Here is a 15,960-nt window from a genome sequence, read left to right as displayed (position 1 = left end):
GGAGGTCCCTGGGCAGCTGCCATAGTGCCCGCACCCTCTCCACCAGCCTCTCCCGGCCGCCCGTGGCCAGGGGATCACCTGGTTCTTGAGGAAAGCATCTTTCCGGCCTGACTGTGTTCTGGAGGCGAGGGTGTCTGGGAGCCGCTGGCTCCTCGCCCCTCCCCCGCCCGAGAATCTCCCATTTTCTCCGTGTTCTGAGTGATCAGAATTTAAGGAGGAAACATGGAGAAGCCTTTGCAAATGTTCTTACTGAAGAAGCCCGGGGACGGGGCGGGCACTGGGGCTCCGTGGCAAGGCACCAGCTCTGCATGCATGAGGCTTTGGTGGGGGGGGGGGGGATAGCTTTGCATGTTGGGGCCCCAGTTTTGATCCCTGAGTTTGATTTTTTGGGGGGTCACACCCGGCGATGCACAGGGGTTCCTCCTGGCTCTGCACTCAGGAATCACCCCTGGCGGTGCTCAGGGGACCCAACGGGATGCTGGGGATTGATCCTGGGTCCGCCGTGTGCAAGGCAAATGCCCTCCCCGCTGTGCTATTGCTCCAGCCCCTTGATCCCTGAATCCTGAGCCGGGGGCAGGGGAGGTGCCTGGTGTTGAGCACTGAACCGGAGGCAGGAGCACACCTGGTACTGCTGACCCAAGCCTGGACATTATTTTCCTTGTTTTAAATTTTTCAGTTTGGAGCCACACCTGGTGCTCAGGATTTACTCCAGGTTCTGTGCTCGGGGTCACTCCTGGTTGTGTTTAGGCATCACTCCTGGAGGGCTTGGGGGGAACCATATGGGGTGTCATGGATCAAATCTGGGTGAGCCACCGGCAAGGCAAGTGTCCGGGCTGCTGTACTATCTCGTCAGCATTTTTTTTTTTTTTTTGCTTTTTGGGTCACACCCAGCGATGCACAGGGGCTACTCCTGGTTCATGCACTCAGGAATTACTCCTGGCCGTGCTTGGGGGACCATATGGGATGCTGGGAATTGAACCCGGGTCGGCCGCGTGCAAGGCAAACGCCCTACCCGCTGTCCTATGGCTCTGACCATGAGTTCAAGAATATTCCTGACACAGTGATGCCCAGGAGATGCGCCATCAGAATCACACACAGCCGGGGGATCCAACTCCAACGACAAGCCCGTCCCGACTTAGACGAGGGTGGTTTCCACCTCAGAGCTGGGCCAGGCCATAATAGGGTCACACACGACCCCCCACCCCCATGCTCTGCCCTTAATTTCTTCAATAGCATTGCATTAAAAGTGATCCTGGGGCTGGAGTGACAGCACAGTGGGGAGGGCGTTTGCCTTGCATGCGGCCAACCCGGGTTCAATTCACAGCATCCCATAGGGTCCCCTGAGCACCACTTGATCACCTGACATCCTGTCACTCATCAATTCGCTCGAGCGGGCATCAGTAACGTCTCTATTTGTCCCTGTCGCGTGCTAATGGAGCCCAATGGCGTCTGCTCGTTCTAGGAACATGAAGAGCTTCAAACCCATCATTCAGGGTCTTGAAGAAGTCTGACCATCTCATAGGTGGGCGGCCAGGCGATCTTTTGATGTTCCATGGAATCCAGTCAGTAATAGCTCTAGTCCAACGGTCGTCTTTAAATCTCATTACGTGACCAGCCCATCTGATTTTCGACACCTTGGCATATGAGACAGCGTCCCTGATCCTTGATCGTCGACGGATGTCAGAACTCCGGATTCTTTCTCTCATTTGAGTGAAACGTGATATTCCAAGCATAGCTCTTTCTATTCTTCTTTGGGAGACCTGAATGGCGTTCTCATCTTGTTTGCGTAGGGCCCAGGTCTCTGAGGCATATGTTAATGCAGGAAGAACAGTGGAATCAAAGAGATGTGCCCGGAGCCGGAGGTTCTTCGTCCTCTTAGCTATTTCTTCGACGTTCTTGAAGGCGTTCCAAGCCGCTCTCTTCCTCCTGCGCAGCTCGGGTGCCAGGTCATTTGTCATGTTGACCTCTCGACCTAGGTACACATAGCTGTTGCATTCGGAGATGGTCGTTCCATTGAGAGCGAATGAAATGTCAGGAACGAGGCTGTTTCTCATAAACATTGTCTTTGTGAGATTCAGCTGTAGTCCAACCTTTCCACACTCACGGTCAAAGTCGGCCAGCATTTGTGCCGCTTGGCTGATGTTTGGTGTTATTAAAACAATGTCATCAGCAAAGCGGAGGTGGTGTAGTTGCCGACCGTCTATCTTCACTCCCATTCCAGTCATCACATGACATTCTCGAGGGTAGCACTTAAGAGTTTCGGTGAAATAGTATCACCCTGCTGAACCCCTCCCTTGAAGTCCATGATCACCCCCCTGAAGTGAATCCGCAATACAGCTCACGGAAGATCCTGACGTACTGAGTTTGAACGCCCTGTTTGGCTAAAGCTTCGATGACCACTTCAATCTCAACAGATTTAAGGCCTTCTTTAAATCAATGAACGTTAGACAGAGTGGCATCTTGAACTCCCGAGAAACCTCAATGAGCTTGGTTATCGTGTGGATATGGTCGATGGTGCTGAATCCTTTGCGGAACCCGGCTTGCTCGCATGGTTGTCCTTCATCTAGTGTCCTGCCAACCCTATTCAGGATGGCTGTCTGTACTTTCAATGTACGTACACTGGCATCGGATACGTCCCCCAAGCACCACCAGGAGTAATTCCTGAGTGCAGAGCCAGGAGTAACCTCTGTACATCGCCGGTGTGAACCCCTCCCCCCAAAAAAAAAATCCCATCACTGATACTTTTTTTGCGGCTGTGGGTTTGGACCATACCCAGCAGTGCGCAGGGAACCAAAGCAGGGTCCCCACAGACGAGGTCCCATGGGTCCCATGCCCCTCTCTGACCGACACTGGCTAGTGGCCTTTCCATCACCTGCTGATTCCTTCAAGTCTCAGGCAGGAGCTGCTGATAGTTCGGAGTCTTACCAGGAAAGCAAGACGTGGTAGGTGACAGGAGACACACGGTGGGTAGCGCTCACTGCAGGTGGGGGCGGGGTGTGTGTGCGTGGAACCCCCGTCAGGGACAGTTTAAAGGACAGAACAGTCTCTCTCATAACTGGGATATAGAGACGTGCTAAGTAACAAAGGCCCAAAGGCAACAAGAACTAGAACTTTCCAGCAGCAGGACGCTCTGCTGGGGGAGGGCCACGGGAGGACGCAGGTATGTGGCATTGGCGCGTTTTGGGCCTGAAATCTGGAAACAGTACTGCCAACCCCAGGGCCCAGAGTGAGAACTCAAATGAAATCGTAGGGGACTGTTTAAGCCTTTAAGGTCCATAAAGGACAGAGGTCAGTAGCAGGGACAGGGTGTAAGGGTCAGCAGTCCCTTCGTCCTCAGCTGCAGGGATCTTGCATGTGGTTTGTTGGGCTGTACCTACCCCTACTGGGGGGGGCGGTCAGGGGTTAAGGGAGCACTTTTTTTTTTGAATCACTGTGGGATAGATCCTTCCAAAGCTGCTCATTCATGATCGGGTTTCAGTTACACAGTACTCCAACAACACCCAAACCTCCACCAGTGTAAACTTCTCAGCACCGGTGTTCCCACATCATGTTGCGTCCCATCACCCCACACCCAACCCCCTGCCTGCCTCTGTGGCAGGTGCTCCCCTCTCTCTCTCTCTCCTCTTGGGCATTGTGGTTTGTAATAATGATACTGAAAGGTGATTCTCAAGGATATTCCTAAAAGGGCTGGAGCAACATGCAGAGGGGAGGGCATTTGTTTGCCTTGCAGGAGGCCTACCAGGGCCCAATTCCTGGCATCCCATATGGTCCCCCAGCATCTTCAGGAACAATTTCTCACTCTGAGGGCAGAACCAGGAGTAACCAACCCGAGCATTGCTGGGTATACCCACCCCCGCCCCCGCAAAAAGAAAAAAAAATCCTTTCCCTACTTCTAATACTCAGATCTTGCCAAGCGTGACCGTCCCGTTACTGTCCTGCTGGTCTCTCAGGGCGCAAACCTGGGATGCCACTTAGAAGCAACTGCACTTAGCCAAAGGGACTTAATTCAAACAGCTGAATCCTCAGACACATTCCCGGAACTAAGAATCGAACACTTACCATACCCTATCAGTTCCTAGAAAAGAAAGCTAATAAAATCTTGATTTTTTCTTTTGGGGGGGGGGAATTTGTTTTTGAGCCACATCCAGTGATCCTCAGGGCTTATACCTGCCTGTGCTCTCAAAGATCACCCCTGGCGGTGCCGTATAATGTGCCAGGGGTCACACCTAGGTTGGCTGCACAACAGGCAAGTGTCCCCCCGCCCCCCCCGTACCATCACCCTACGCGTGTTAGATTGGGGACCACATCTGATGTGCTCCGGAATCACTCCTAGAAGACTCTGGGGCACCATGCGGGATGCCAGGGACTGAATCTGGGCCAGCAGTATGCAGAGAAAATGCTTTACCCCACTGTGCTACTGCCATGTTCCTGTACGTGCATTTTTCTTTTTTGCTGTTTGGGTCACACCCAGTGACGCACAGGGGTTACTCCTTGTTGGGATGCTGGGAATCGAACCCGGGTCGGGCCGCGTGCCAGGCAAAGGCCCGGCCCGCTGTGCTATCACTCCAGCCCCACAGCACAAGGGGAGCTACAAATTATTTTGTATTCAAGATGCTTTCATAATCGAAAAGTTAATACCAGTCAATCTGTGCTACTAAAATGCCCACTTGAACTTGGTAACTAAAGCTTTTAATCCAGGTTTTCACCGTTTCTGAACCGAATCCCTCCCCCTCACAAACGGGGTCTGATTCCAGGATTTTGGGAAGCTGCTGTCTGCGCAAGGGCCCCTCACCTCCTGCCACCTGGAACCCAGGGAGCCACAGCCCCTCGAGCCCCACTTCCAGGCCCCCAGAACTGTGGGGGAGGGGTCAATTCCGTCCCGGCACCAGGGACCCTGACTCAGCCGACCTCCCCGGAGGATCCGAGACCCGGTTAGCTCCAGTCCCTCCCGCAGAGCGTGCGACCCCAGCCCAGAGCAGCACCAGCATCAAGGGAAGCCGCGGGAAGTGGCATCGGGACAACGGGGGTGGTCGGGTGGTAGGTGCCAGCCCGGTGGTGACGCCGCCGTCCCAGCTGGGGAGAAAGGGTGCCCGCGAGTTCACCCACAGGCCTTCATGCCAACACCCCACACACAGGCTCCAATAAGAGACTTTAATAGCGGATAAGACACGGCACGCAGGTGTTCAGCTGCTGGGGGACGCCTTGGGCTTGCTGGGTGTGCGGCGCTTGGGGGTGCGGGGCGTCTTTGCAGAGGCTTTAGCGGTGGTGAAGAACTTGGCCTCTGGCTTTTTTGGAGTCTGTGGCCTTGGGACTCTCTTCCCCACGGAGGGATTCTTGTTCTTCTCGGCCTCTTCTGTGACTCGGGGCTTCTTTCCAGGTGTTTTAGCCGGGGTGCCAGGCTGGGCAGCCGCGGGGGTCCTGGGAGCAGGGAGGGACTTTCTCTTCTTCCCAAGGGGGGTGTTGGCAGTCTCCGGAGCAGGCTTCTTGGGGGTGGATTTCTGTGGCTGCGGGAGGAAAGTCAAGTCAGGAGCGAGGGGCAGGCGCCTGGCAGTGCCAGGGGCTACTCCTGGATGTGCCCTCCACTCAGGAACTATGCCTGGCAGTGCCGGGGGACCATACCGGTGATGGGGATCAAACCCAGGTCGGCGGCCTGAAGGCAAGCGCCCTCCCTGCTGCACTAGGGGTCTGGACCTGTTCTGGTGTCAGAACTGGTGTTCGGGGATCACTCCTGGTGGGGTTCGGGGGCCACAGGGAAGGCCGGGACCAACCCTGCGCAGCCACAGGCCCGCCGTGTTCGCTGGTGCCTCAGTGACATTGGGAAAAGCAACCGAATCCCACTGGAGACTGCAGGAGGCTTGGAGAGCACCGTGAGGACTGAGCCCTGGGGTCTGCCGCACACGCAGCTGGCCTGGAGATTGTTCTCTGCACCCCAGCCCCATGGGACCCCCCAAGGCCTGCTGGGAGAAAGCCTGAGCGCTGCTGGGGGCAGAATGCCCCTGGCCCCCCAACATACAAACGGCCTCACTTCTTGCTGTTGCTTCCGAGAGACCCCCAAACGCCATTTCTGCTGAGACCCACGGTGGGGGGGAGGGGGAGAGCCCACAGGGCCGTGCTTGGCACGCAGCGCCACTGGGCTCGACATTCGGCCCCCCAAGGACCCCAAACACTGCCATGAGTCACTCAAGTCGGCTCAGGTGTGGCGCGGCCTCAACCCCAACCCCAACCCCAACCCCAAGGCGTGGTCTCAGCAACACACTCAGATCAGTAAGGGCCAGTTGCTCCTCACCCCGGGGCCTTCCAATGCCGTGTTGACACCAGCATCGAAAGTGTCCTGGTCACATGCCAGGATGCCCGCACGCCGCCGCGGGACAGACCAGTAAGGGGAGGACCTCCGCGCTCTCCTCCCGGGACAGGGACGAACCTTGGCTGCCGGCCCCTTGGGCGCGGCTCCTATGGGCACCAGCGTTGGGATTTCCTCCTCGGACTCGGCGCGCCCGCTTGGCTGGGCCTCTTCTCTGCCTTCCTCTCCCCGGCTCTCCGCGAGGCCAGCCTTCGGGACCGCAGGGACGCTTGCCGGAGGAGCACTGGTCTTGGGGGCGCTTGCCGGAGCAACACTGGTCTTGGGGGAGCTTGTCGGAGGAGCACTGGTCTTGGGGGAGCTTGCCGGAGGAGCACTGGTCTTGGGGGAGCTTGCCGGAGGAGCACTGGTCTTGGGGGAGCTTGCCGGAGCAACACTGGTCTTGGGGGCGCTTGCCGGAGGAGCACTGGTCTCGGGGGCGCTTGCCGGAGGAGCACTGGTCTCGGGGGCGCTTGCCGGAGGAGCACTGGTCTCGGGGGCGCTTGCCGGAGGAGCACTGGTCTCGGGGGCGCTTGCTGGAGGAGCACTGGTCTCAGGGGCGCTTGCCGGAGGAGCACTGGTCTCAGGGGCGCTTGCCGAAGCAACGCTGGTCTCGGGGGCGCTCGCCGGAGGAGCACTGGTCTCGGGGGCCTCTGCCTTGGGGGCCTGGTTCAAGGCGGCCCTGGCGGCCCGTCTGAGCTTCTTCTGTCTATTCTTCTCTCGTTTCTTGGCAATTTTCTGTCGTTTTATCTGCTTCTCTTTCTACCGCCCAGAAGACAAAGAAGGTTCGAGTCAGAGGCAGGTGCTGAAGAGAGCAGCGTCCGGCAGGAGGCCGGCACCTGCGGCTCCCCCAACCCCGGCAGCCCAACTTCCAGCTCTGTCGCATTGAGCAGCCCCACCAAAGCCAGTGACAGACGGGGGCAGCCGCCAAGGCCACGGGTCTGCTGGACACACACCAGGCCTGCATCATTTAGAGGTGGGTGGGGAACGCCCCACCCTGCCCCACGGGATAGGGGTCACACCTTCTCGTTGTTTTGGGGCCATTCCGGGCCACGTAGGGGACTGAATTTGGCCAACCCTGAATTGCAGCTTAACGAAGCTGCCACCCAGGGCTGGGCAACACGACAGGGGTGGCCCCGCACCCTGCTCGCTGCCCCCGCCTCAAGGTTGGAGTGCCACCGGTGACCCCGGTTAACTCACATCCTCCCTCTTCTTTGCTATGAGCTGCAGGTCTTTGTCCTTCTGGACGCTGACGAAGGAGGAGAAGATGGGCAGGGACACCGACTTCTCCGTCTTCACGTACAGGAGCTTCACACTCTCCCACTTCTGGAAGGGCAGGGAGTGGGGTCACCCCGTAGGCCGGCGTGGAGGCCGGTCCCCGAGAGCGCGGCGAGCCCATCACCCCACCCTCCGCCCCCGGCCCAGGCAGGCGGCACCTCCGGCAGCTTCTGAGCGAGTCCATCAGCAACAGCCACGATGTTCTCCACCACACAGCGCGCCGCCATCCCGCTGTGGCCCACGCGGACGGTGCTGAAAAACCAGGGTCCGGAGCAAAGGCCTTTATTTCCCGAGGCCACTCCCGAGGCTTCGAGAAAGAGGAAACCCCCACCCCGGGCACCGTGCATATAGCTGGAGGGGCAGGAGTGGGGGCGGGGCCTCTGCTCACAGAACTCCTGCGATGACCAACACCCCCCCTCGGATCGTGCAACTGGTGAAAGGCAGCCCACGTTCTAGGAACGCCCACCTCCGAAACCACTCCATGGGGGGGGTGACCCCGACGCCTGCCTCAGGGCACGCCCCTCTCCCCGCAGCTCCAACCTTTGCAGACGGCTCAGCTCTCTCTCACCCCCACAGCCAGCCCCCAGCACCCCCCACCCCTGTTGGAGCAGAGGACAACCAAGCCCAGAAGTACCCGTCCACCCGGGGTTACAGCAGGGGCGCTGAAGGGAGCCAGGCTGATGGCCGGGCTCTGCGTGCACGCCTCCTGGAAAGCTGGGGGGCGGGGGTGGATGTGCGGAGCACAGGGACGGGCACTCTTCAAGGCCACCCCCAGGCGCAGGCCCACACACCTGCAGGAGCCAGCCTTGGAGATGTTGAGGACGGTCCCGTTCACAGTCTCAGTGATCTCGCGCGACAGGTCACTGGCCTGAAGGTTGACAGGGACCGGGAACCTGGAAGGGCACAGCGGCGCTCAGAGGCCGGGGACGGTGTGGCCGCGGGGCAGGGGTGGGGGCGCCGTCCCGCCCAGGCCTACTTCTTGCGGCTGTAGAAGTGGCGTCCCAGGTAGGTGGGCAGGAGCCGCCTGATGCGGGCGTCGGTCAGGAAGAAGTCAAAGCTGCCCAGGAGGCGGCGCTTGGCCTCGAAGGCCTTGTACTCAGTCTTCAGTGTCCGCACCGAGATGACCTGTGACAGAGGCAGACGCAGCCCTGGAGTTGCCCCCCAAAGCCCACACCGCCTGCACCCAGCTCCCAGGAGCGGCCAGAGCGGACGTGTCGTGGGCAAGGCGGAAGGGGGCCGGCAGGGCACCAGGCAGCCCCTGCTGGGGACACGGAGATGCCCTGGAGGATGGCCCACAGGATGGGGCGGAGTCACCCGCGGGTCACCCAGGCCCAGGGCGCCAGGACAGCAGCTCCCCTCGAGGGCACGGGAGGAAAGTCCTTAGTGAGGCGGATGAAACCAGGCGTAGAGAACAGAACGAGAAAGAAAGTGGAGCCCCTCCACCAGGGGAGAGAAATGCTAGGTAGCGGGACTGCACTGAAGGGCATTTCAACTAAACTAGGTCCATCTGGACCATACAGGGTGTTGGAGACTGAACTGGGGCGGGCCACATGCAAGGCACATGCCCTCCCCACTGTCCTGTGGTTCTGGTCCCCTGAATCTGACCTTGACGCCGTCTTGAAAACATGAACCTACCTGTGACACGTTTTTGATTCCATGCTTCTTCAAGAGCTTCCGATAGAAACCTTCTGTCTTCTCCGGAGTGGAATCGGGCTCGTCCTTGGTGAACAGACAGACTTCTGCCAAATCGGATCGAATGCTGTGGGGCAAGGGTCTGCCAGAAAGAGGAAGGGCGCAGGGGAGATGTTACCAGACACGCGTGGGGAGGCAAGCCAGAGCACGGAGCCCTCACACGCTGTCACAGTATCAGGCATGGCACAGAGATCCCCAGCACACAGCCCAAGTGCTGCCACTGCCATGAACCCTGTGATCTAAGTGAGCACTTGGGACATCACAGGCCGATCCCCAGGGACGGAGAGACGGCTCAGAGGCCCGTAGTGCATGCTCGGAATACAGGGAGGCCCAGCACCGCACCACCCACCCTGCCCAACACACACACGTTATCTAGAGATGGTGAATCAAGTACAAGTGCTTAACGAAACAGTGCAGGATAGAAAGAGACTGTCAGTGGAGAACTTAACGTCGTATATGAAGATTGATGCTCGGGGATCACTCCTGGCAGTGCTCGGGAGACCATATGGGACGCTGGGGATCAAACCTGGGTTGGCCGTGCGTGAAGAAAGTGTTCTACCTACTGTACTATCTCTCCAGCCCCTTGGAGATTTCTTTTGGGGCTGGAGCGATAGCACAGCGGGTAGGGCGTTTGCCTGGCACGCGGCCGACTCAAGTTCGATTCCCAGCATCCCATATGGTCCCCTGAGCACTGCCAGGAGTTACTCCTGAGTGCAGAGCCAGGAGTAACCCCTGTGCATCGCCGGGTGTGACCCAAAAAGTGGTGGTGGTGGTGGTGGGGGGAGGGGGGACGGACACACAGACACACTTCTTTTGGAAGTGGGTTGAGGCCACACCCACCAGTACTTAGGGACCTATACTTAGGGACCAGTGTTGTCAATCACACCTGGGCCAAGGTGAGCAAGGCAAGCCCCTCCCGGGCTGTCATCCGACTCACTCTGGAACCAGATTCCCAAGGAAGCCAAACAGATATTTAGGAAAACAAAAGCTGTTTAGTCTAAAAGCCAGGCCTCGTAAGAATGAATGAATGATAAGATTCGGTCTCAGCTGTCCCCCAAGCCTCAGGAATGAGCCAGTGGAAATGTCTAGAAAATCCCAGCGATCCGTATCCTCATGCCCTGGGTTGCATCTCGCTTCCTTTCTGCCAAGTCCCCGTCGGAAACTGTCAAGGGGGCCCCGCGCCGGATGTACCAGGCGGAGAGGAGGAGCCAAGGTGGCAACTGAGAACTTACAGCCGGGGCTGGAGCAATAGCACAGCGGAGAGGGCGTTTGCCTGGCACGTGGCTGACCGGGGTTCGATTCCCAGCATCCCATAGGGTCCCCTGAGCACCGCCAGGGGTGATTTCTGAGTGCACGAGTGCAGAGCCAGGAGGAACCTGGACCATCCCAAACGGCCCCCCGAGCACCGCCAGGAGCAATTCTGAGTGCATGAGCCAGGAGTAGCCCCTGTGCACCGCCAGGTGTGCCCCAAAAAGCAGAAAAAAAAAAGAGCACTTACAGGGGGACCCTCAGCTCTTTGCTGGGGATCTTCCACAGCACCACCATCAGGAAGAGCTTCTCGTTCTCATTCAAGAGCAGCCCGTCCGCGGTCCTCCGGTCCTTGCCACGCGCCTGCAGCGTCTCCACGGCCCTTTTCACCTGCAGAGCGGATGCGGCAGGACCTGAGCCTCCCCCGTCCCTGCGCATTTTCTCTCTTTTTTTTTTTTGCGCTGTTTGGACTTTTCCCGGGGAGGGGCGGGGGCCTGGGGGGGTCCACGCGTTGGGCAGGGCGGCCCCTGCCCCAACCGCCCCGGTCCGGGCCAAGCGCCCGAGCTCCCTCCCTGCACGCTCCCTGCGACCCTCGATCCGCTGCAGCCGGCGGCCCCCCACCCCGGGGTGGGTCTCCCGAAGACCCTCGTCCGCGGCGTCCTCCCCCGAGGCCGGGGCGATGCACGGGGCCGAGGCCGGGGCGATGCACGGGGCTCGCCGCGGCCCCCGGGCCCCCCGCGGCCCCCCAGGCCGCCGCCCCCCGGCCCCCCGCACCTGCTCCTCGTCCAGCCGGCCCGATGAGGTCAGTCGGGCCAAGGCGGAGTCCGAGGCGGAGGCGGCGGCCACAGCCAGCCGAGTCGCCCTGTCCATGTCGCTTCCACCTCGTGCGCGCTCCCCGGCCGCTGCCCGGAACCGGAACTCGGCGCGCACGAGGCCGGAAGCCAGGGGGCGGGCGGGCGGCGGGCACGCGCGTCACTTCCGGGAGCAGCGCCCGAGAGGGGCGGGCGCTGGGGCGTTGGGCGGCCGGAGATTGGCGCGCGCGGGCGAAGCGCGCCGGAGGCCCCGCCCCACCCCCGGTCACGTCATCTCCCGGCGACGACCGCCTCGCGCGCGCCTCGTGGCCGCCGACCGCGGGGACTGGCCAGCCCGTGCAGCGGTCCAGACTGTTTTTTTGGTTTTTTTTTTGGTTTTTGGGTCCCACCCGGCGATGCTCAGGGGTTACTCCTGGGTCATGCACTCAGGAATGACTCCTGGCAGTGCTCGGGGGACCCTATGGGATGCTGGGAATCGAACCCGGGTCGGCCGCGTGCAAGGCAAACGCCCTGGCCGCTGTGCTATTGCTCCAGCCCCATGACGTATTTTTATTTTATTTTTATTTTTTGCTTTTTGAGTCACACCCAGCAATGCATAGGGGTTATTCCTGGCTCATGCACTCAGGAATTACTCCGGGCAGTGCTCAGGGGACCCTATGGGATGCTGGGAATCGAACCCGGGTCGGCCGCGTGCAAGGCAAAAGCCCTACCCGCTGTGCGATCGCTCCAGCCCCCAGACTCTTTTCTCGAGCGAGGGCGGTGGGGACCTCTGTCATTGCCCAACTGGGGAGCACCAGGCTTCCTCCCGGCTGCCTCCTGGCCTTGCCCTCCGGGATTACTCCTGGAGGGCGCAGGGGACCATGTGCGGACCGAACCCGGGTCGGCCCGTGTAAAGCAAACACCCTAAACGCTGTACGATCGCTCCAGCCCCGTATCCTCTTTTGGTACCATTTGACCATTTGAGGTTGGGAGTAACATATCTATTACAAAGCTACACATTGAGAACTTTGTTTCCTTGGGCAGACTTTTGTGGTCAGATGCATAGTTTGATGCCTAACCATGTTTCACAAGGTTCTGTTGACCCATCGATGGGCTAGGTTAGAAACCTAATCATTCAAAAAAAAAAAAAATGTGGGTAGGAAGGTGTGAGTAATTACTGGGAAATGTCACAAGGCTTCAATTTTCAACTCCTGCATGAACTCCTGCTTTGATAACAAGCCTGCTCAAATGAGGTGTTTGGTGGGTGGGAGGCCAGTTTGTCCACACCCAGTACTCAGGGCTTACTCTGTGCCCAGTTTCATTCCCAGTGGGGCTTGGGGGACCATATGTAGTGCTGGGACCAAACCCAGATTGGACGCAAGGCTAACACCCTACCAGCTGTACTTTATTTCGGGCCCAAAAGTTTTAACATAAGACTTGTGGTTTAATTTTTTTTTCTTGGGGGGAGAGGGTCATACCTGGCGATGCTCAGGGGTTACGCTTGCTTGTCCTCAGAAATTATTCTTGGTGGTGCTTGGGGCTGTTGGGATCAAATTCGGGTCAGCCATGTGCAAGGCAAATGCCCTACTAAGACAATGTTTAATGCTTAACACGTACAGAGTGAATATGTGATTCTCTCCCCCTGACTATAGTTAAAGCAAAAATTCATCCTAGTTCTATTATTAATAATCAGAGGTGAGTAGAAGGGGACGTTTTGCTACCATTCCGAGGACTAATTTTTTTTTTTTTTTAATGAAGCAAGAAAGCTCATGTTTAAAAGAGAACATGGGTTTCTCCAGAGTGGAAAAACCCACAAGCAGAGACAGACAAGCACTCCAGGAGCCAGCCCTGTTTGCTTTCCTGATTATTATTTTGGATTTTGTTTTGGGGCCACTCCTGGTTCCTGGTGGTGTCTGGGGAACCTGAGGTCGTTGCTGGGGTTTGAATGAGGGTCTGCCACATCCAAGGTCCTTCATCCCCACCTTTCTCTGGCCCTCTTCACCATTATTAAAAATCCCAGACATAAGAGAGCTGGGTGCAGTTCCCACAGTCCCCTGAACACCATCAGATGGCCCCCAGCACTGCTGTGTGGTCCCGAAAGAAAACAGAAAACATGGAGCTGGAATGATAGTACAGCAGGTAGGATGTTTGCCTTGCACATGGCTGGCCTGGGGTCACTCTCCAGCATCCGGTATGGTCCCCCCGAACAATGCCAGGAGTGGTTTCTGAGCACAGAGTCAGGAGTAACCTCTGGTGATCGCCGGGTGAGGCCCCAAAACCAAAACCCGAAGCCTCAATGTAGAAGTTCCTGGTTCTCCATTGAGGACAGCAGCCACTCACAGTTCCTACCGCTGTTTGCTCAAACTCGATCACGAGTGATTCCAAAGCACTCCCCACCCGCCTTGAGTGCTCGCTGCTGTTTCAGTCCTCGTATATCCACCAGAGGCCTCGCACACATATGCAGCAGACCCCACGTTTACATAGCACACGGGGCCACGGGGAGATGGCCCCACGCTGGGCACAAGGGAAAGACATTCCGCAGACACAGTCCAAGTACAGCGGATCAGAAACAGACGCACAAAATCTTCAAAAGGGAAAGATGACAATTTTTATTGTTACAAAAGCAACATTTTCAAACTTTAGTCATCTGCGTCACTGCAGGAGCTCAGGGCTTTCTCCTCACCCCACGCACAGCGGGTAGCTACCAATCGTGACAAGGGTCCTTTCCCTGGGATTCCTGCTGAGCGCGGGCAGCCATGCTTTGGGATCAGGGTAAACCGTGAACTCCTTAGTTCCCTTTCACTGCTTCCTTCAGAGCTAGGAATTAATCTGTCTGTGGAGAGATCCGTGTTTCCTCCAGGGCAAGCCCAGGCAGAGGGGCTGTGCCCTGCCTGGCTGAGAGGGGCCTCAGGAGGCAGGACGCCTGCACCCGGGGCTTCCATGGTCCCTTTGAAAGGCCTCGAGGACAAGGCAGAGAGGATGGACCTCATTCCAGGGGTGGTCCAAGAAAGCCTTGGTGTCCAGCTGCTATTTCCTTTATTCAGAGAACTTAAAGGTCTCAGTCCCCATGCCTCCAGGTCCCTGTTACATTCCCTAGTAAACTCAGCTGGCCCATGGGCACTTCAAGGACACAGGGTCAGAGGCGTGTGGAACTTCTGACCCAAAGACTTGGCAGGTTCCAGGATTCTGAAACCCAGGAATAAATCAGAAGTATCCTCCAGTTCTACCCATCACATCTCCCCTCTCTGAATCTTGCCAGCTTTCTGGTTCAGACTGAACCCCCAGTACCACCCCAGGCAACTAAAAGCTCTATTTCACTTTCTGTGAAAACTAATGTCACACACGAACCGCTACATTCAAAGCTAGGAAGTCTCAAGTTGTACAGTCTAATTCCACGTAATGGACAAGGAGCTGTCGTGGAAGGTTCTCTAAAGAAACAAGATCATGTGCAGATGGCATCTGGCTAAAACCACTGAACAAAGGAACCGGGAACAAGTCCCCCAACCCTTCTGATGGCGGTCTAGCTGGCCAGGCCGGGAGACGGGCATGGCACAGTTTCTTCTGCGAAGGCAGGAGCACGCTAAAAGGACAACGCACACACTCATCTACCATCGGGCTCGCGTGCCCAAACCTGGATCTTGGCCAAGGGCTTCAAGGTCGCAAGAAGGTTGCTCTGGCCTCTGGCCAGCCACCGGCCTCTGCTGGAAGCGAAGTTGCCGTCTGCGGCATCGTCCACGCGTTGGAGGGCCATCATGGGACAGGTCAAGGTCAAAGACAGTTGGAGGAGCAATCACAGTCCAAACTCAAGTCCTCCAAGGCTGCTGGGGGGCCAGGCAGATTTTTCTTCATCGGTTCAACCTGGGAGTCGTTGAGGCCAAGCGGCACTGACCCAAAAGGCCTGCGGCTCAGAGGATGCCAGGAACTGCTCACTGAATTCTGGGCCAAGTCCAAGCCATGTCTTAAGCAGCTCTTAATGCCATCGGCAGACAAGTATGAGTCTCCCTTATACAGGGAACTTGTACTTTCTCACACTTTACAGAATTTTTTTATTTGGTGATACCATTCCTAGAGACTTTCAAATCCAAATATACACGGGCTTAATTATTTGAGAACACCTATTTTTTATTTTGTTTTGCAAATTGGAAACAAATGCTGTATTTCTCATCTGTGCGAAAAGCAAGGATTTAAAATGGCGTTTTTTTCTTCTCTTCATTTCTGCTCATTAATTTAAGAGGCAATACTTAATGTAGCCTAAAAGATATCATTAATGGAAAAAAGATGCAAATAAAATGTAGAGGCTAAAGGTAGGGGGAAAATGTTAAGCTCTGGAATATCCCAAATATTCAGCCAATTATCCTATCTTTGTCTTGTGAATCATAGAAATGTAAGACCAAAAAAGGAAGAAAAAGAAGACAGTGCTTGAAACCTGCATCTCAAGTTCAACATTCCACGTAGTGCCAATTCTGTTTAGACATTTTGTTTGTTTCCATGTCCAAAAACTAGCCAGAGTATCCACTAATTTAAAATACATCCACTGGAAGTGAGGCTACTTTCCAAAGTACTTTTAAAAGCCCGTAACACTTGGTGCGGTCAATTTACAATGAGGTTTCTTTT

The 15,960-nt window shown here is 57.0% G+C and overlaps 1 protein-coding gene across 1 annotated transcript; it reads right to left on the bottom strand.

The window, feature by feature from the left end:
• Nucleotides 1-5,145: 5,145 nt before the first annotated feature.
• On the bottom strand, nucleotides 5,146-11,455 carry RSL1D1 (ribosomal L1 domain containing 1). Its single transcript, XM_056107418.1, has 9 exons — nucleotides 11,330-11,455; nucleotides 10,806-10,945; nucleotides 9,251-9,389; nucleotides 8,592-8,740; nucleotides 8,407-8,508; nucleotides 7,774-7,867; nucleotides 7,538-7,663; nucleotides 6,422-7,099; nucleotides 5,146-5,504 (listed from the first exon to the last, which is right to left on the bottom strand). The coding sequence occupies exons 1-9, from the start codon at nucleotides 11,423-11,425 to the stop codon at nucleotides 5,184-5,186; spliced, it is 1,845 nt and encodes a 614-aa protein (XP_055963393.1). The 5' UTR covers nucleotides 11,426-11,455; the 3' UTR covers nucleotides 5,146-5,183.
• Between the last annotated feature and the right edge of the window lie 4,505 nt (nucleotides 11,456-15,960).

This window comes from Sorex fumeus, unplaced genomic scaffold (genome assembly GCF_029834395.1).
Source record: "Sorex fumeus unplaced genomic scaffold, SorFum_2.1 ptg000165l, whole genome shotgun sequence".
NCBI classification, from domain to species: domain Eukaryota; kingdom Metazoa; phylum Chordata; class Mammalia; order Eulipotyphla; family Soricidae; genus Sorex; species Sorex fumeus.
The sequence above is the reverse complement of the archived record's forward strand: the minus strand, read 5'-3'. Positions and strand labels throughout refer to the sequence as shown.